The 21814-nt window shown below is 43.1% G+C and overlaps 1 protein-coding gene across 4 annotated transcripts in view; it reads left to right on the top strand.

Annotated features, from left to right (window-relative positions):
• Positions 1-21814, top strand: part of racgap1 (Rac GTPase activating protein 1) — a 109781-nt gene that overhangs the window by 43603 nt on the left and 44364 nt on the right. For 2 of the 4 annotated variants that reach the window (XM_078431419.1, XM_078431418.1), the window contains 2 exons: positions 1732-1850; positions 11361-13099. In XM_078431419.1, coding sequence (XP_078287545.1) covers positions 1732-1850; positions 11361-12965 — 1724 coding nt within the window. In that variant the 3' untranslated portion in view covers positions 12966-13099. Of the gene's footprint in view, positions 1-1731; positions 1851-11360; positions 13100-21814 lie in introns of those variants that run through there. The other 2 variants (XM_078431417.1, XM_078431420.1) reach the window with 2 other exon arrangements.

The raw sequence follows: 21814 nt of genomic DNA, 5'->3' as shown, positions 1-21814 counted from the left end.
ATTCCCACACTGACCTTTCTGTCCTGGGCCTCCTCCACTGTCAGAGTGAGGCCCAGCGCAAATTGGAGGAACAGCACCTCATATTTCGCTTGGGCAGCTTGCAACCCAGCGGTATGAATATTGATTTCTCTAACTTCAAGCAACCCTTACATTCCCTCTGTCTCCGTCCCTCCCCCACCCTAATCGACCCGCTAGTTTCACTGTTCGTATCCCTTTGTTCGTATCACCTCGTCCACAGCCAACAATGGACCTTTGTGGGCTCCACCTTTCCTGGGTCATCGGTGCCGGCTCTGATTTGTTTGTACCTTCTCATACCTCTAGTTTCCCTCTCCCCTGACTCTCAGTCTGAAGAAGGGTCTCCACCTGAAACGTCACCTATTCCTTTTCTCCAGAGATGCTGCTGCCTGACTCGCTGAGTAACTCCAGCATTTTGTCTCTGTCTTCACTGAGTGGAATAGACTGATTGTTGACTTTCACTTGGTACCAGTACAAACTGATCATTGTGACACCACCAGATTCCCAGCAGCTTGCAATAATATTGAAATGTTGCGTCCTCAGTGTCATGCTAATATTCTGTAGCATTACAATTTTCACAATGGCCCATTTTCTATAGTTTACAGTGCAACATGGCAATGTGCCAGGGCAAGTTTTTGGGTACTTTTCCAAACTTAATATATGAACTTCTGATGGCATCATCTGTTAAAAAAAGAGTCAACAGTGTTTTATTGTCATATGTCCTAGATAGAACAATGAAATTATTACTTACAGCAGCACAACAGAATATGTAAACATAGAGCACTGCAAACAACATAATAAACAAGAAAAAAAGTCTAGTGTGTGTATATATACACATACTCGCACACACACACACACACACACACACACACACACACACACACACAAGCACACACACACACACACACGCACATATACGCATGTGCGCACACATATACGTACACAAAAAACAAAATAATAACAATAATTGTCTTTGTAGTTCAGAGCTTAATAGAGGTTGTAGTGTTTAATAGCCTGATGGCTGTAGGGAAGAAGCTGTTCCTGAACCTGGGCATTACAGTTTTCAGGCTCCTGTACCTTCTTCCCGATGGCAGGGGTGAAATGAGTGTGTGGCCAGGGTGTTGTGGGTCTCTGATGATACTGGCTGCCTTTTTGAGTCAGTGTAAATCCCTTCGATGGTGGTCCTGGCCACCAAGATAACTCAGTTTTGAGCCTTGGATTAGGCTTCATGCACGAATAGCAGCCATTGCAACATTTGTGACTAAAGATTGGTCTTAGTTTCCCTGGAGAAATTAGCCAAGACTACGGGCTATGATTTGCTGTAAAGCGCGTACACGTGACGGTCAGGTCAGGACTGACCTGGGGCCCAGCACCACAGACCATGCAGTTGAATTGTTTGGTCAGCAGTCGTAGTCCAGGCTCACGTGAGAAGAATCACTGCTTCATCAAAGCGCAGAAAGGGGCTTTTTAGGAATGGACCCTCACAAGAGTGTGCAACTCCAGAGAGGAGCAGAGAAACTTGGAAGGGGAAAAATTGTAGTTTATCTCCCTTGGAGTTTAGATTCAATTCCCAGCCAATTATATGAATTAAAACTTCCATTCACGAGCTGAGCCAGGGCAGGAATTTGCAGCTCAAGTTAAAAGTAATTTTAGATCACAGGATTTTGTACATTGCAAAAACACATGCATTAGATGATTCTTCATTTGATTTCACAGGTGAGAAGCCATTCCACTGTGATGAATGTGACATGCGGTTTATTCAGAAATACCACATGGAACGACACAAACGGACTCACAGTGGAGAGAAACCGTACCAGTGTGAATACTGCCTTCAGGTACTGTATTACAAGAACCATGTGAATACTGCCTACAAGATCTGTGTTACGGGAGCCATGTGAATACTGCCGTCAAAAGCTGTGTTGCAACAGCACTGTTCATAGTGCCAACAAGAACTGTATTACAAGAGCTATACTGCCCACACAGTTTGTATAACAGGAGCACTGTCAGTGCTGCCTGCACGACATGTATTGCAGGAGCAGTGTGAATACTGCCTGCACTAACTGTATTTCATGAGCAGTCTGAACGCTGCCTCCATGAGCCGTTTTGCAGGGTTGGTGTGAACGCTTCCCGCAATACTGTAGTGCAGGAGCAATGTGGGGTTTTATTTTTAGCAGGGGCGGTGACTTCAAGTTAATACTGTCTACTGGAACAGGAGCACTGTGACCAAGCACTGCATAACGAAACTGCCTCCAGGAGCAGTGCGGATGCTGCCCACAGGTATGAATGACGTTGCAGGAGAATTGTGAAAATTGCCCAGGAGAGTGTAACAGGAGCAATGTTAAAACTGCCTGTGGTAACTAACTGTGTGCAGGGACAATGTGAATAAAGCCTCAAAAAGCTGTGTTACAGGACCACTGAATACTGGCTACAGGAGCTGTGTTACAGTAACGGGGTCATTCCTGCTTGCCAGAGCTATTATTGACGCAGGTTCACTGTTTTCCACTGGGATTTATATTATCAGAGCAATCTGCTTACTATCTGCAGGAACAGTGTCGATGGCAGCAAGAGGAGTTTTCATGGGAGAGCATTGTGACTGTTGCGTGCAGGGACTCTATTACAGGAGCCTTGTCAGTGTACAGGTTGTTGAACACTGCTTACAGGAACACAGGCATTATCAGTACTACTTGCAGAGGCTATACCACCACGAGTTGTGAATGCTGCTGAAATGAACTGCTTGATGGTGGCAGTGTGAGTACTGCCTGCGGAACAGTGTTGCAGGAGCAGGCACAATACTGACCTGCATTGCAGGGAATATTGAGCATTGCGGCCGATGACCTTGCTCTGTTTGAGAGCCTTTAGGCCACAGCCCTGTTTCAGGTGAGAGAGACACCCTTCTCTGTGATCCCCGGAATGAGTGGGTTAACATATGATGGGCGTTTGATGGCAATGGGCCTGTGCTCGCTGGAGTTTAGATGAGGAGGAGCCTCATTGAAACCGACTAGTGAGCGGCCTGGATAGAGTGGATGTGGAGAGGATGTTTCCCACGAGTGGGAGAGTCTGGGACCAGAGGGCACAGCCTCGGAATTAAAGGACACAGAAGGCTGTGGAGGCCAAGTTAAAGGATATTTTTAAGGCATAGATAGATTCTTGATTAGCACAGGTGTTAGGGGTTATGAGGAGAAGGCAGGAGAATGGAGCATAAAATCACCCCTCATCTTCCTGTGCTCCAAGGAATAGAGTCCCAGTCTACTCAACCTTTCCCTGTAGCTCAGACCCTCTAGTCCTGGCAACATCCTCGTAAATCTTTTCTGTACCCTTTCCAGCTTGACAACTTTTTTCCTATAACATGGTGATACTGCTTCTGAAAGTTTATTTCTCGGGCGTTTTGAACGCTGCCACAAAGAGCATTATCCACAAGTGCAGTGTGAATACTTAAAGTGCAATGTGGATACAAAGCACAGAAGCACCATGCAAGCATCAGAACTGTATTGCAGGAGAGTGTGGGAAGGAACTGCTGATGCTGGTTTACACCGAAGATAGACAGAGAGTGCTGGAGTAACTCAGCGGGTCAGGCAGCATCTCTGGGGAACATGGATAGGTGACGTTTCACAGTGTGCTGGAGTAACTCAGCGGGTCAGGCAGCATCTCTGGGGAACATGGATAGGTGACGTTTCACAGAGTGCTGGAGTAACTCAGCGGGTCAGGCAGCATCTGTGGAGAACATGGATAGGTGACGTTTCACAGAGTGCTGGAGTAACTCAGCGGGTCAGGCAGCATCTGTGGAGAACATGGATAGGTGACGTTTCACAGAGTGCTGGAGTAACTCAGCGGGTCAGGCAGCATCTCTGGAGGAAAGGAATAGGTGACATTTTGGGGCGAGACCCCTCTTCAGATTCCTGTGGTCGTGAGTCTGGGCTCAAACATGGTCGTTGAGCCAGAGAGCAGGAGGAATCACAGCGAGAGAGGGTGTTGCAGAACTCGTCAGGGAGAGGAGGAGAACGTCTTCAAAGTTGGCATGCCTTGAGGAGATTGTGCAGTGGAGCGGAAAAAATGTGTAGGAAGGAACTGCAGATGCTCTTTTTATTACAGGAGTGTTGTCAATACTTGCAGGAACTGTATTTCAAGAGCATTGTGAATTCTGTCTGCAGGAACTAGACTGTAAGAACGGTGCCAATGCTGTTGGTGCCAGATTCTGTTTTTGGTGGCTACATCGGTACAAGAACAGTTACAAGAACTTTACTATACAACAGCAGTGTGAAAACAGTTTGCAGACACTAAAGAGAACTGTATGGCAGAAGCAGTGTCAATAGTGTCAACAGGAAGCTATTACAGGCCCTGAGTGAATACTGCTCATTCAGCTTGAATTACTGGAGCAGTGTGAACACGACCTTCAGGAATTCTGTTCGAGGAACTTTGCCAATTCTGCCTTCACTACAGCAATTGTTCCACAGGATCGACGTCAGTATTGACTGCAAGTCATAATTTCCAACCTACTTCTTCATTGAGTACTTCCCCTGTTTCCCAGATGATGTGTGATCCCGACACAATAATCATATTGACTGCATTCTACTCTTCCGTTGTGCGTAATGTTTTACTTTGTGTGTGACGTTTGCTCATTTTGTGGCGTTCTCACCTCCTGAAGCCGATGAGTACAAGCATGTGGCACCATGAGAGACAGTGCAGATGACGTGCACAAGGATATTGCCTCGAATGGAAGGCTTTACTTACAAGGAGAGATAGGAAAGACTGCATTTGTCCTCACTCGAGCATAGGAGACTGAGAGGTGCCCTCACCGAGGTTTATCAGAGGTTCATATGATATATATATGGGCAGAGAATGGCAGATGGAGTTTAACCAGAGCAAGTGTGAGGTGTTGCACTTTGGAAGGTCGAATATAAGGAGAAAGTATGCAGTGAATAGCAAGTCTTAATAACAGCATTGATGTACAGAGGAATCTTTGGGTCCAAGTCCATAACTCCCGGACAGTACCAGTACATGTAGATAGAGTGGTAAAGAAGGCGTATGGGATGCTTACCTTCATGGTCTGTGCATTGAGTATAAGAGTCAGCAAGTCATGTTGCCATTTAACGTTGGTTAGTCCACATTTGGAGTATTGCGTGCAGTTTTGGTCATCCCATTACAGGAAGGGTGTGGAAGCTTTGGAGAGGGTACAAAAGAGGCTTGCCAGATTGGCGCCTGGATTAGAGGGTATTTGCTCCAAGGAAAGATTGGACAAACTTGGATTGTTTTGTTTGGTATGTCAGATGTTGAGGGGAGACTTGATCGTAGTATATGAGAGGCATAGATAGGTTAGTCCTTTACCGAAGGGAGAAATATTAAAGACTAGAGGGCATAGTCTTAAGGTGAGAGGGGGAAAGTTTAAAGGAGATGTGCGGGCCAAATATTTGACACAGAGAATGGTGGGTGCCTGGAGCATGCTGCCAGGTGTGGCGGTGGAAGCGGATGGGATAGTGGTGTTTAACATGCTGCAGGATAGGCACAAGGATAAGCAGGGAATGGAGGGATATGGATCACGTGCAGGCAGAGGGGACTAACTTGCCATCACATTCAGCACAGACACTGTGGGCCAAAGGGCTTGTTCTTGCTCTGTGCTGTTCGATGTTCTCTGAGAGGCAAAGATGAATCCTTTTCACGGGGAGTCAGAAGGCATAGGTTGACGGTAAGAGGAGAAAGATTTAAAGGAGATGTGAGGTGGAGGTTTTCCACACTCAGAGACATGGATATCTGGAACGATCTGCCAGAGGAGGTGGTGGAGGCAGATACAATTGCAACGCCTAAAAGGTGTTTGGACAGGTACTTGGATTGGAAAGGTATCGAGGGAGATGGGATTAACAAAGATGGGCGTCTAGGCTGAGATCGGCCGAAGAGCCAGTGTAAATTTTACTGCAGTATACAATGTTGTGGCAGCATTTGCAAAATGCCATATCACTATTACTGACAATGAAAATATTTTGGAAAGAGCCCATGTTAAAACAGCAGTGGAAACACTTGAGAGGTTCTGTGTTGCAGTAAGAATGAAACATTGTCAAAAGGAGCTGTTTTATGGAAGCAATGCAGATATGAGCAGAAGTTAATATGCAACCACAACAGTACTATTTTAGCTGAAAGCTCTTGTATTGTAGCAGCAATAAATCCGCTGCTGACTGATGCCACATTAGAACAGCAATGAAAATATTTCCATTAGATACTGAATTGTAGGATCACTGCAAATATAGTGAAGAGGTCCTGTATCACAGCACCAATTTAAAAAAGCCATAAGGTGCTGTATAACCACAATGTATTGAGGGCTAAATGCATTAAAACTGCAGTGAGCTTCTGTCAAAAGGTACCATCTTAGAGCAGCAATGCATTGAATGCCAAAGGATGCGGTATTGCAGCAGCACTGCAGATATTGCTGAACGGGAATGCAGTGCGGCAAATGCAAACATTGATGGAAGATGCTTTGTTCCAGCAGCAATGCAGATATTTGCTAAAGGATATATGGGACTGATATAGTTCCAGAATAATTGTATTGCAGTATCGCAGCAAAGATCGCCAAAAGGTAATGTACTGTAGTAACAATGCAAGTAATGGCAAAAGTGCTTCCATGGAAACGCAGTCAGGAAGTACTTTATTACGCTGCAGCGGGAATGTAGCACAATGTGCAGCTGCAGCTGCTGTGAGGTACTGCATGTACGCCATTGCCAAAATGTGCTGTCAGGACCAATGCAGACATTGGGAAGGCTATTCCATAGCAACAGCAACGCAAGTATTAACAAAGAGTATCGCAGTTACAGCAGTCGCGCAGTATTGCAGAATGGTACTGAATAACAGCAGTGGCTAGAAAGCATTGTATGTCAGCAGCAAAGCAAATATTGATGAACGGTACTGTAGTCCAGAAGCACTCTGGATATCGCTATAAGATGCTGCAATACAGCCGCAATGCAAGTATTGCCTTGAAGTACTGTATTTACTGCAACACTGTAAATAATGCGGATAGATACTCTTACTGCAGCAATGCCAATGTTGCTCAAAGGTATTGCATTAAAGTCTAAATGCAACTATAAGCTGATGGTATATTATGACAGCCATGAAAGTTTGCCACACAGCACTGAATCACAAGAGCATTGCAATGATTAGGGAACGTGACTACATAAAAACACCAATGCAAATATAAATAATGACAAAGAGTGCTTTATTATCGGTGCAATGCAAATATCACCAAAAATTACTGTATTGCTGCAGCATTGCACGTAACACTGAGAAGACTATGTCACTGCGACAGTGCCAGTCTTGTTTAAACTGCGACGGCATGGCATGGCATGGGGGTTGCAGCAGCAGGCGCAAATATTGCAGAGCGTTACAATATAAACACGGCTGTGCAAATGACAAGATTCTTCATTGCAGCAAATATTGCCAAGAGGTGCTGCATTACAGCTGCAACACAAATATCGCCAAAAGCTATGACTTTGTAGCTGCAATCCCATATGGTACGGCTTCACACCATGTGTAGATTCAGTCATCTCCAGTGCAGATTACCAGTGTGCCGCATTACATCAGCAATGCAAATATTGCCTCACGTTACTTTATCATAACACAGTGCAGTTTTTTGCAGGAATATTCTGCATTGCAGCAGCAATGCAGTTATCGGCAAACGTTTATTACCGCAGGCATGCAAATATTGTCGCAGTTGGGTATTGCAACAGCAGTGAAAATGTTGCCTCAAGGCACTTTATAACAACAGCAATTCAAGTATTACTGTTATTGTTCTGCAGTCGCAAAGCAAATATTGTCAAAAGATGCAGTATTCCAGCAGGAATGCAATTATTGCTAAAGGAAATTGTACTGTACTGCAACATTAATGCAAATGGTGCTGAAAGGTACTGTTGAACGCAGCAATGCAGACATTTTAGAAAGATTCTGTATTCCTACAGCAATGTAGTAATACCTTAACACACAGTAACGCAGCAGTAATGCATATACTGTGGAAAGATGCCGCAAAACAAAACATTGTGCACTATAGCTGTGGCAGTGCAAATATTGCTGAAGGAAACTACTACAACTGCAATGCAAATATTTCAAAAAGCTTAGGGCATAGCAACAATGAAAACATTGTTAAAGGATGCAATGCAAATATTGCCAGTTGGTGCTGCATTATTGCAGCAATGCAAATATTGTGCAAAGGTATCACATGAAGCAGCAATGTAAATGCTTCCAAATGTTATTGTATGGCATTATCAAAAGAAGTATTGTCTTAAGTCTCTATTACAGTAGCAATGTGATGTTAAAAGTTCTATATAGCTGTTTAAAGCTCTCTCCCATGTAACATATTTTTAAAAGTGGCAACACAGTGCAGCTATTTTTTTAGTTATTTTTAATTTAGTTGATGTGACTGTGTGCCCTTAAGACCAGGCGAAAATTGTTCCAAGTATGCACGCTAGAATATTTATGTGTATATATATATATATTGCATTGGGCTTTATGATTCCACAGCAGTCTTGGAGACCATCCAGTGCTACTGGTTCTGTCAAGCTGCCATACCAGCTACATGTGATATATGAAATCACATGCGATTTACACCTATCAGCCAAAACATTATGACCACTGACAGGTGAAGTGAATGACATTGATTATCTTGTTACAATGCAACCTGTCAAGGGGTGGGATATATCAGGCAGCAAGTGAACAGTCAGTTCTTGAAGTTGATGTGTTGGATGCAGGAGAAATGGGCAGGAGTAAAGACCTGAGCGACTTTGACAAGGGCCAAATTGTTCTGGCCAGACGACTGGGTCAGAGCATCTCTGAAACGGCAAGGCTTGTGGGGTGCTCCCGGTCAGCAGTGGTGAGTACCGACCGACAGTGGTCCGAGGAGGGACAAACCACAAACCGGCGACAGACAGGGTGTTGGGCGCGCAAGGCTCATCGAAGGCTATCCCGTCTGGTCCGAACCGACAGAAGGTCGACTGTGGCACAAGTCACAGAAAATGTTAATGGTGGTCACGGGAGGAATGTGTCACAATACACAGTGCATCGCACCCTGCTGCGTATGGGGCTGCACACGGAGAACCAACAGCATATTAGGCAGGTGGGCATAATGTTTTGGCTCATCAGGTCATAATGTTTTGGCTGATTGGTGTATAAAATATACCAAATGTTCTTAATATGAGCAACTATGTGTTTGCACGTTAAACATCAATATTTTTCCTGAAAGTATGTTAGCCAAACAAAATGAAGGCACTGAATGTGCAAAAGTATATTTGACTCGTAGGACAGTTACCATTCCTGGACCTCCCACCTTCTCAAGCATCGGCATCATTGGAGAAGGAGAAAATAGATAAATTGAGACAAAGAAAACATAAAGTACTTACAACATCTTGTACCTCTGTGAAATATAATCATCAATTTCTGGAAGCTTAACCATAAGTAATATTCTTCTTAAAATTGTCCTTCATATTAATTTGGGCTGCCATATCGAAATAACGCTATTTGCTACCTTTATAATGCAGAGGTGCCACAGTAAAAATGCCAATATGGATAAGTCAAGATAATGAATAAGATCAGTTGCTTAGGAAAATAAACTGCAGATGCTGGTTTAAATCAAAGGTAGACACAAAATGCTGGAGTAACTCAGTGGGTCAGGCAGCATCCAAAGACGTACAGGTATGTAGGTTAATTGGCTGAGTAAATGTAAAAATTGTCCCTAGTGGGTGTAGGATAGTGTTAATGTACGGGGATCGCTGGGCGGCACGGACTTGGTGGGCCGAAAAGGCCTGTTTCCGGCTGTATATATATGATGATGATGATGATGATCTCTGGAGTGAAGGAATGGGTGACATTTCGGGTCGAGACCCTTCTTCAGTCTGAAGAAGGGTCTCGAGTCGAAACGTCACCCATTCCTTCTCTCCAGAGATGCTGCCTGACTCTCTAAGATCAGTGGCATACTTTATTCCGTTAACCCCAATGGTAAATTTCCTTTCCTACTCTGAAATTGCTGACTGCACATAGTATTATGCATGGAATCCGAAAGGTAAAATAGGCTTCACATCCAAATTGTTCATACTAGTGTCACTTTGTATTGTCTCTTCCAATTCTGTCTCCACAGATGCCACAGGTTCCTTGTTAAAATTACCATTTTCATGTGTGAGCCTAGATAAATAATGCCATAGAGTCATAAAGTCATACAGTGTGGAAACAGGCCCTTTGGCCCAACTTGCCCACATCGACCAACATGTCCCACCTGCCTGCCTGCGTTTGGCCCATATCCTTCTAAACCTGTCCTATCCATGTACCTGTCTTAATTGTTTCTTAAACATTGTGATAGTCCCAGCCTCAACTGTCTCCTCAGGCAGCATGTGCCTTACACCCACCACCCTTTGTATGAAAAGGTTACCCCTCAGGTTCCTATTAAATCTTTCCCCCTTCACCTTAAACCTATAAGCTCTGGTTCTCGATTCGCCTACTCTGGGCACGAGACTCTGTGCTTCTACCCGATCTATTACTCTCATGATTTATGTAGATTCAGTAGAATGTTTAAGAGTGCATGGCCTCACTGTCAATCTTGCTTGCACCTGCTATTGCTTGTACTTTCCAGCAAAAATCACTGGATAGAAAACAAGACTAGTTGTTGCAGCTTCTACGCTAACAGCTGAGATCAATTAACACATCATAGCCTGAACTCCGAATAAATTGTGTGATCCAATGACAGATCACACAGTGCATGACAAACTGATCCCATCTGTGCAACTAACACAGTCTTGTTTCCTGAAGGGGATTTACATTGGTTGTAATTTTTCACTAGCATGCTGCCAGGCAGAAGCCAACAAAACCAGAAATTCAGATCAGAAGCTTGGGTGCATGTGGTGTTTCATTTTCTGCCTGTTTTATTTTACAGTACCCACATCCAAATTTCTAGAGTGCCATCCACCGATAAGACCGCAGTTGGAAAATTATACCTGAGCGTTAATTGTAACTGTTTACACCAGTTGAAGCTGCTTTCTTGGGACATTGGTGCAGTTAAATAGCCACCCTGCCCTCTACCTCCTGGCAGGAGCAGTTGAAATCGGCCACTAAACTAATTAATAATTACTCCATATCTGCTGTAATAAATTGGAATCGTAAACATCCAACTTTAAATTCATAAATGTATGTGCTCTAGTTTAAATTAGTGGTTGAACAGTTTGAAATTAGATTTTAGTTCATCCTGCAAATTTTTAGCTTGTGCTTCGTGCCCAAACGTTAACATGCCTGTGGCCACGATGAATGTACACCTTCATGTCCATTGTTGCTTTAATCATAACCTAATAAACGATAATGACATTAATTCTCTCTAATGCATTTCCTTGCAGTATTTTTCTAGAACTGATCGTTTGCTTAAACACAGAAGAATGTGCCGTGAAAATCAAGGGAAAGCTCCTGACAAAAACCCAGCAGTGAAAACGGAGCCAATAATACTTGCCATCAGTACAGAACACAGGTTGTTGTCACCCCAGAAGGATGTCATTAATCCAACAACAAAAAAGATCAAAACTACAGAGAAGTTGGAACTGGAGACTTCTAATAAAGAGGAGACTGGCAGTCCAACAGGTGTTAGCTTGAATAAGCGAGATTGTATAGAGTATTACACCAGCAACTTGAAGGTTAAGGATGAATATAAGGTGGAGCAGTCCTCGCTTGTAAATGCACATCCTTCACATGGCAGTGAGCATCTAGGGGAAACATATCAGCATCTGAATCCACCAAAGCTTGTTCTGAAGAAGATAAGCTCCAACAAAAATCAGAAGACTACAGAACAACTGAATCAGATCTTGCCTGTCACGACCAACTTTGATGCCACAAAAGTCACCAAATACACCTACGCAATGGGAAGCAACCCGAGCCTCTTGGTCATCGAGGGCCAGACCACTGATCAGGTCCATGATGCCTCGCGCAAGGCGGGAGGAGGCCACAGCAACTATGATGATGCGATGCAGTTTGTTAAGAAGAAGCGCTTCTTGCAAGGGCCTAACAACACCAACAGAGAGTTTGCCGTATCCGTGGGCCAGATTGTAAGCCAGCCAGCTGTAACACAGGCAGCTCCCACCACTGTAGGTGAAAGCAGTGGTGGCACATCCATGCTGGTGCAGCCCAGCAACACCGAGCTGAAAAGTGGTCAGGACAAAGGAGGAATTCCTGATGAAGTTCTGCAGACTCTCTTGGACCACTACACTAACAAGGCAAATGGGCAGGTTCCATTTTCTGTCAGTGATACCCAAGTCGCTTCAAATATAACCGTAAGCTCGACTGATAATTCAAATGTGCCTCCATTGGAGCAAGTCAGCGAAAGTTCACAGCCACCATCCGCAGACAACTGTAACATGCTCCACGAATATTCAAAGTTCCTCCAACAAGCTTTGGAAAGGACTTGCCACAATGATAGTTACTCTGGTGAGCAAGGACTTGCATACGAGACTGAAAGTCAGCCCCTGACCGGGAGTCTTCAGGTGCCACCTCTGTTTTCTTCTCTGGAGCGGCAGGTTTTTGCCACGATGGTTACCCAACACGGCTTCAGACCAGAAGCGGGCTCTTCTGTGAGGTTACCAACGCAAAAGGCCCAGTACAGTTTACTAGTTGGTGAATCCCAGCATCCCTTTGCGTTCATGCCAACTGTAACGAGCACCAACAGCATCTCTTCGCCGCCGGATTTCATAGAGCAGGTTAACTCGCAGAAAAAGCGAGAGGAGCCGTCTGCTCACAGCAATCACCAAATGGGCACGTTTGGTCAAGACTCGAGGTTCTCAGCTACTGGAGGAGAAATGACCCCATCATTCAATGACAGTGCCAGTGGACAGGTGAACCTCAGGGCCCGGCAGGGCAACTCAAACTACTCTGAGTTTTCTCTGGTAAATGTGCCAGAAGGAAGGGATCAAATGAGTGCCTCGCCAGCAGTGACAGGGGGTCAGACTTTTCGGTGAAATGATTTGTTCATCATATTTGGGATCATGATATATTTCTGTTTTCGAATTGCTCCAAAAGAAAAGCATTTCAATCTTCTGTTTTATTTTTTAGAGATCTTATTTAGAGATCTTATTCTTGAATGACAGAGCAGGCACAAGGGGGGGAGGGGGAGGGGGAGGGGGAGGGGGATGGGGGGGGGGGGTGGTTGACTCCTGCTATTTCTTATGTTCTTATTAGTGACTTTACCAGAGGGTATTCCATAGTCCAGTATTGAAACATTCTTCCCTTCTCTCCATTGATATGTTCTTGCTGCCTAGCACAGAAAGGGTCATATACATGCCTCTCTCCAAGTCCTTTGTATTCACCAGAAGCATTTGTCCATCCATTAAGAGTGTCAAGGGTGGGAGTTGGTTATGTTAACCCTGGAATTCACCAGATAATTACACCAATACTGTCATTTTATCAGTTTCAACATTTTCATTTCAACCCACAAATAATTACTCTGACACTGACATTAATACGGATCAAAAATTTCCTAGTTATATATGCCAACATTTCAAACATCTGGCCTAGTACTCACTTCTACATTGATCCAATAAGACCACAATGTGGGCATTTATTGCATGTGCTGTTTACCCTGATATTGACATTGTATGTTTCCAATAAACGGCATAATTATTGGCATTAATGAATCAAGAATGCCTATACAAACATAATTACCCTGAATTTTCTAATGATGCAAAAGTCAACCCGATTCTGGCATAATGTAGGAATCAACAAAAGACCCGTTTTAGGATGCCATTTCTCTGGCATCATCTCTCTGGCAGTTCTTTGAAATTCTCAAGACCTTTCTCATTTTGGTGTTTACATATATATTTTTTGTTATTAATGCCCACTATACTAATTTGCTTGCCAATTGAAATAGTTTCTTTCACTTTTCTATATTTTCATTCTTTTCTATACTTTCGTACAGATACTGCCCCCAGAAAACTCTTTGTAATCTTTGCTTTAACGAATAGAGCCTTAGTATCTACAATAGTAACAGAAACCTTTCACTGATTTCTGTGAAATCCAATATCCCCATTTATAAATCTAGAATTCCATTTGTCTACCTGAACTCCTCTGTCCGATTACTTCCAAAATGTCATAGAATATAGAACAGCACAGGAACAGGTCATTCGGCCCACAATGTCTGTGCTGAACATGATGCTGAGTTAAAGTAATCTCACCTGCCCACACATGATCCATTTCCTCCAACATTCTCTGCATAAGCCCGTGCCTGTCTAAAAGCCTGTGAAACACCACTATCGTATCTGCCTCCACTACCAGGTCGTTCCAGACACCCACCGCTCTCAGTGTGTAAAACAGACTGTCTATACCTGTCATAATTTAAAATATTTCTATCAGGTCTGCCCCTCGACCTCTCCAGAGAAAACAAACCAAGCCAGTCCAATCTTGTAACTAATACCTGCTAATGCAGGCAGCATACTGGTAAACTTCTTCTCCAAAATCTCCACATCCTTCCCATAATACGGCAACCAGAACTACATGCAATATTACAAATGCGACCTAACCATCATGACTTCCTGACTCTTGTACTCAATGCGCTGACGAATGAAGGCAGGCATTCTTTGCCACTATATCTACTTACCTTGCCATTTTCAGGAGCTGTGGACTTGGACCCCAAGATCCCTCTGTGCATGAAAGCTGCTCAGGGTCTTGCCATGAACTGTATACTTTCCTCTTGCATTCGACCTCCCAAGTTGCAACACTTAACACTTGCTCGGGTTAAACCCCATCTGCCATTTCTCGGCCCATTTCTGTTGCCGATCAATATCCCACTGTATACGTTGATAGCCTTCCTCACTGTCCGCAAATCCAGCAATTTTGGTGACGTATATAACCCAAACAACAGAGGTCCCAGCACAGACCCCGACAGAACTACACTGATCGCAGACCTCCAGTCAGAATAACACCCTTCCACCACAACCCTCTGTCTTCTATGAGTAAAGCAGTTCTGAATCCAAATGATCAAGTCACCGTGAATCCCATGCATCTTAATCTTCTGGATCAACCTCCCATGTAGACAACATCCACTGCCTGCCCTCATTGATCATCTTCGTCACCTCCTCAAAAAACGCGATTAAGTTCGTGAGACCTGCCACATACAACGCAATGCCGACTGTCCCCAATTAGCCCACTCCCTTAAAAATGGGAGTCAATCCGATCCTGAAGAATCCTCTCCAAATAGCTTCTCTACCACTGTCATCTCCCACTGAGAAGCATTGGGACACCTCCAATAATTAATCTGATATTGGCATTGATACAAATCTTCTGTTGATATTACCCCGATATCAATACAGGTCTGGCCTCGTGAGTATGTCAACATTTATATTGGTCAATAATAGTCTTGAGTTTGCCAAAGATGTGCTATTAATAATTACTTTGATAATGCCATTGATGTAGCTCCAGTAGTTATCCTGATATTGGCATGGATACAACCCAAAATTGCCCTGTTTTTCATATGATTCACTACTTAATGATGTTGATATTCACAGTAAAACAGTCCAGTAATTACACCGATATTATCATAGATTCACTACCAATATTCATCCTGATATTGATATTCGCGTAGCCTATAGTAACTCTGGTATTGCTCATTGATGCAGGTATAATAAATTGGTCTTCATACACAGCTTGAATAATTACCCTGATGTACTCAACAATCCAGGTCCAGTAAGTATTCCGATGCAGGTTGTGATGAAGATTCTGATATTAACATTGATGGACTTTGTGATTATCCTGATATTGGTTTAGATAAGCTCAACAATTATACTGATATTTGCATGCTGTACTTTGTAATTGACTAATATTGCCACTGAAACGTCATCTGTAATTATCCTCATATTGCCCTTGATTCATTTCCAGAAATTGATCATATTAGCACTGATATTGCTCCAATTATCCCACCATTAACAGTCACAAAGTTCAACGATGACTTTGATACTGATACCAATACAAGTCCAAGACTTAACCTGATTGTGGCTTTGACACACCTATCAGTACACAAATTCTGGCTGATGACACAGCTCCAATTGTTGCTGCTTTATTACATTGTCACAGCCTAGCAATAATTATCCTGACATTCACTTTGATACCACCCTGTAATTGCACAGATATTGTGATTAATTCAATTCCGGTACTTGCCTTGGTTCTGGTACCGGTGCAGTCCAGTAATAGACCTGGTTTTGCCATTGGCATGCTCCCGGCAGCAACCATGGTACTGCAACTGATACACATCAAACAATTGCCTGATATAGGCAACGATACACTTTCAACGGTTGTCATGATATTTACTGAGCGCCTTCCAATAATTTGTCTCACAATTGCATTATTACATCTGCAATAATTATCCTTCTGTTGATTTTGCTCGACTTCCAAAAATGTTTGATAATGGTGTTATCATACCATCATTTACCCCAATTTCCCTACTATCTACATTGATACAGTTTCAATGGTTACCTTGATATTGATGTTGATTGAATTACAGTTGTTGCCTGATAAGGGCATTTATTTTTCCCAGTTATTACTCTGATGTTGTCATTTGTTCATATTCAATAATTACACATTACATTGTTTCACTTATAATAGTTGTCTTGATTTTGTGATTGATTCATTTCAATAATTGCTCTGATATCAACATTGATTTCAGTTTTAATAATTCGCCTGATAACAGCATGATTGTAGTACAGTCATAACGTGGGTTTTGATTTTGATTAACCTCCAATAATTATTTTTGCATTGGCTGATACACGCACGATCGATAATTAACCTTATCTTGGCATTGGCATAATAATGACATTGATATTATCATTATCTCTTCCATTATTTGCTCTGACATTAGTGGTGATGATCCCAGCCGTAACCCTAGTATTCCCACATTCAGTAACCACCAAGATATTCCCATTAGACTATTTACGGAAGTATACACTCCCAATAAATTTGCCTGTTATTGGCACTGATACAGCTTTTGATACCAGCATTCAAACAATGATACCACTGATATTTATGCATCTTCCCTGGTGCTGATACGGCCCTTTAATATCCCTGGTATTGTCATTTGGATGTTTTCAGTAACTGCCTGATACCAATGACTCATTGGCGATCATTTATCTGTCCATGGAATCGACGCACTTGCAGTTAGTACCCTGGTACTGAGATTGATTGATGGACCTCTTGTAATCCCCACAGCAGGTTAATAACGCAGCTAAAATGGTTAAACTGACATTGCCGTTCATTCTGTTCCAATTTTCACCCTGATTTTTGGTCGCGATGTAGCTTGGGAGTAACTAATGTTGTCATTGTGTTAGAAACTATCCAGGTATTACCATTGATGTACTTCCTATGAATACCCGGTTGATGTTGAAATGCTTAAAATAACTACCCTGATACTGAGATGAATGCACTGACATAGCTCCAATAATAACCCTAATACAGTCATTGATATGCTTTTACAAATCACCTCATTGATATTGCGCTTTTTGGCTGGACATTTATTTCCAATAATTTGCCTGACAGTGGCAATGATAAACTGTCAATAATGACCCTGGTAATGTCAGTGCTATTCTTCTGACAATTACACCCAATAAAGATATTGAGACATTTTCACACATTCCCAACAACTACGACGCACGCTGATGCCACAAAAATCCCCAGTAAGGATGACAGTTTGAGGCTACAGGAAGATATCAATGGACTGGTTAGGGGGGCAAATGGAATTCAATGGTGGACGAGATGGAGGGGGTAATGGATTCCAGCATGGCAAAGATGGCAAGAGAATACACAGTAAATGGCAGGGTACCAACAAGTGTGGAAGAACAGAAGGATCATGGTGCACGTGCATAGATCCCTGAAGGTAGCAGGATAGCTGGGTGAGGTAGTTAAGCAGGCATGGGCAATTGAAAACAGGCCATCAAATGCCTGGCATATGTTAACCCACTCATTCCTGGGATCATTCTCGTAAACCTTCTCTGGACCCTCTCCAGCGCTACCACATCCTTCCTCGGATCGAGCAGAACTGTTAACCCCTGGAAAATGGCAGAATTATTCCTGTTCTATTTTTTGTAGTAGCTAAATGAGTTCATGTCATAGAACATAGAACAAAACAGCACAAGAATAGACCATTTGGCCCACAATGTCTGTATGGAACATGATGCCAAGATAAACTAACCTCATCCATATATCTCCATTCCCTGCATATCCATACAAACCCAATTCAATTGCGGAACGGACAGTAGAAGTGTTATAATTGAGCAATAATTTTGAATTAAGGGGGTGAGGGAAGGAATTCACTGAGGTTCTCAGCCCTAATCACATCCAGTGAGGCAGCTTGCAAATTGTGCATCAGTATTGAGTTTGAACAGGTTGGATTCAGTAATCATGTCCCCTCACAATTAAACAGCCTTGCATCTGTATGATGGCAATTTCAACAAAGTGGGTGCTGGTGAATTATGGACTGTCCATAGAATCGTAATTCAGCAAGAGTTTAGCAGCCTGAAGGGAGGATGAATGCAGATTTGAGTGTGTGGTGAAATAATTTGTGAAGTTGGCAGAAGTAGAAAGAGCAGAGATTAACCCGGTCATGTTAGCACAGCTTCACAATGTAAGTAATTTATCAGTGTTTACTGGTTATCAGTGTTTTCTGGTTATAAGGTCATACGTGATAGGAGAAGAATTGGGCCATTCGGCCCATCAAGTCCACTCTGCCATTCAATCATGGTTGATGTATCTCTCCCTCCCAACCCCATTCTCCTGCCTTCTCCCCAGAACCCCTGACACCCGTACTAATCAAGAATCTATCTATGCCTTAAAAACATCCACTGACTTGGCCTCCACAGCCTGTGGCAAAGAATTCCGCAGATTCACCACCATGAGCAATAATATATTTTTGTGTTGACTGCCCCTGCCTGTCTGCATTTTGGAAAGTAAATTCTTGTGTCTGTTCAGTAGGCATATTGTTTGGCTCAGAATCATACTGCGGAAAAAGATGAAAGCAGCCAAATGTATATTTGCATTCGCCGAGATTATAATCTTTCTCCATGAAACTAGTGAAGGAATCTATTGCAGCATTCTCCAACAAATCCATATTGAACACTAATATTTGGTCAAATCCATGAGTGGAAACAAGAGGGAAGCTACTGCAGCTGCCTGACCACAGAACGGCATTCTTTCCCTTTGGACAAAGAAACATAGAAACATAGAAAATAGGTGCATGAGTAGGCCATTCGGCCCTTCGAGCCTGTACGCACCGCCATTCAATATGATCATGGCTGATCATCCAACTCAGTATCCCATACCTGCCTTCTTTCCATACCCCCTGATCCCTTTAGCCACAAGGGCCACATCTAACTCCCTCTTAAATATAGCCAATGAACTGGCCTCAACTACCTTCTGTGGCAGAAAACGCCTTTAGTTCCAACAATCTCACATTGACTGGAGAGTAACATTCAACATTTTGTTTTGCAAGATAAGGGATGCTTTACATTTTTCTCGAAATGTTTCAGATTTCCAACTCGCCTCTAAGAGCTAGTGAGGTCCAACAACTGTCGAGGGGCAAACTGTCTGTTCGTCATCAGTGCACTTATCTTCTCCACCTCCATTGATGTGATTCACTGATTTGGCGAAGAACTGATTTGGCCCGTGTGAATATTGGCATTGAGCAGGAAACCTCCTCGTACAAAATAGTACATATTTTATGGAGGCCACAACACAGTGCGGCACGGTGGCGCAGCGGTAGAGTTGCTGCCTGACAGCGCCAGAGACCCGGGTTCAATCCTGTCTACGGGTGCTGTCCATACGGAGTTTGTACATTCTCCCTATGACCTTGTGGGTTTTCTCCGGGTGCTCCGGTTGCTTCCCACACCCCAAAGAAGTGCAGATTTGTAGGTTAATTGGCTTCAGTAAAATTGTAAATTGTCCCTAATGTGCAGGATAGTGCTATGTCGGTGTGGACTTGGTGGGCCAAAGGGATTGTTCCCATGCTGTATCTCCAAACTAAACTGAACTCCAGTTGCCTTCTATTCTGAATGCCACACTTAATAATAATAATAATAATACATTTATTTGTCATATGTAGGTTGGCACTGGGTCAACGGTACAATGAAATGTATTTGACAAGACAACGGGTCACCTCAGCAGTAATATTCCAAGGATAAATAAGATTAAAAAATGACATTAGTAAGGTAAAAGGACAATATTAAAAATAGTTAAAAAGACAATATTAAAAATAATCAACATATATGATTTGAAATGTGTTTATGAGTTCAGAAGCCTGATGGCCTGATGGTAGAAACTGTTCTTAAGTGTGGTGGTACGCGCAGCCATACTCCTGTATCGTCTGCCTGACGGTAACAAGGAGATAATTAAGGAAATAAGTGAAGACTTTGGTGAGGATGCAGGGGAGATTTACCCAAATGACCCCAGGAGGTAGTTATGCAGATAGACGAGAGAAACTAGTATTGTTTTCCTTAGAACAAAGGAGTTTCCCAGAAGATCAGATGTCGGAATTTTAAATCATCAAGGATATGGACGGAGTAAAGAGAGACACCCTTCCCATTGACAGAGGAGTCAAGAGCAGAGGACACGGAATGAAAGTGATTGTTAAAACAACCAAAATTGAGCCGAGGTGAAACCATTTTTACACAGTGAGTGGCTGGAGTCCGGGATGCACTACCGGTGGGAGTAGTGGAAGCAGATTCAATTGCAGCATTCAACAGGAGATGTTTATCTACATGAAGGGAAAGACTTTGCAGGCCTCTGGGGAGAGGATCTGGGGGGGTGAGGGTTGCTCTTATGTACAGTTGCTCCGAACTCAAAGTAACAAATTGGCCTCTTTATTTGCTGTACCCGTTCTGTAATCCTTTGGGCAAGGGCAGAGCTGTTGCCTCACAGCACCAGAGACCCGGGTTCGATCCTGACCACGGGTGCTGTGTGTACGGAGTTTGTACGTTCCCCCATGACCTGCGTGGGTTTTCTCCGGGCGCTCCGGTTTCCTCCCACACTCCAAAGACGTACAGGTTTGTAGGTTAATTGTCTTTGGTAATTTATAAAATTGTCCCTAGTGCGCGTAGTTTAGTGTACGGGGTGATCGCTGGTCGGCGCGGACTCGGTGGGCCGAAGGGCCTGTTTTCCCCACTGTATCTCTAAAGTCTAAAGGCTCTTAACTACTCAGTGAATAATGTTGCATAGGTTGCCTTCTGAAGGTATCACACATGCCACACACTCCTCAATCGTTTGGTACTCCAAACGTTTGATCTGTTGATCAACTTTTTTTTCAGGTGGGGTCATGGGCCAAGAGGAAGGGGAGGTCCATAAGGAGTCTCACACCCACTAAAATTCAAGGAAAGCAAGTGTAGATGTAGCATTGGAGACCTTGAAAAATTTGGAATACTTTGCCACGATAACATGCAGAACAAAAGTCAAATCTCAGTTTAAGGTCGAACAGACACTTCACTGAAATAACTTCAGTTCAGAAATACAGTTCTTGTGTAAAAGTTCTGTTGGGATTTCAAAGTAGCCTGAGTATTGTACTTAAGGAAATAGTTTAGTCGTGCTTTGTACCATTACTTTGGAAAATGGACAAACAAATGTGTTGCATCTTTTGTTTTTCGAAGTTGTAAGTAGCTTTATTTCGATACATGTAAGAAAATGTGTTATGCAGTTAGACGTAGCACTTCATACGGCGTACTTTTCTTCAATCAGAGGTGAATCACCAGCCCCCATTAACAATTTAGACCTGTTTTGTAGCTAAAATGTTCAAAACTTTCCAATTCCTGTTTCTTCCCACTCTGTAATAAATGAATGCACT

The sequence above is a fragment of the Rhinoraja longicauda genome, chromosome 42 (genome assembly GCF_053455715.1).
Source record: "Rhinoraja longicauda isolate Sanriku21f chromosome 42, sRhiLon1.1, whole genome shotgun sequence".
Lineage (NCBI taxonomy): Eukaryota > Metazoa > Chordata > Chondrichthyes > Rajiformes > Arhynchobatidae > Rhinoraja > Rhinoraja longicauda.
This window is presented reverse-complemented; position numbering and strand designations above follow the sequence as displayed.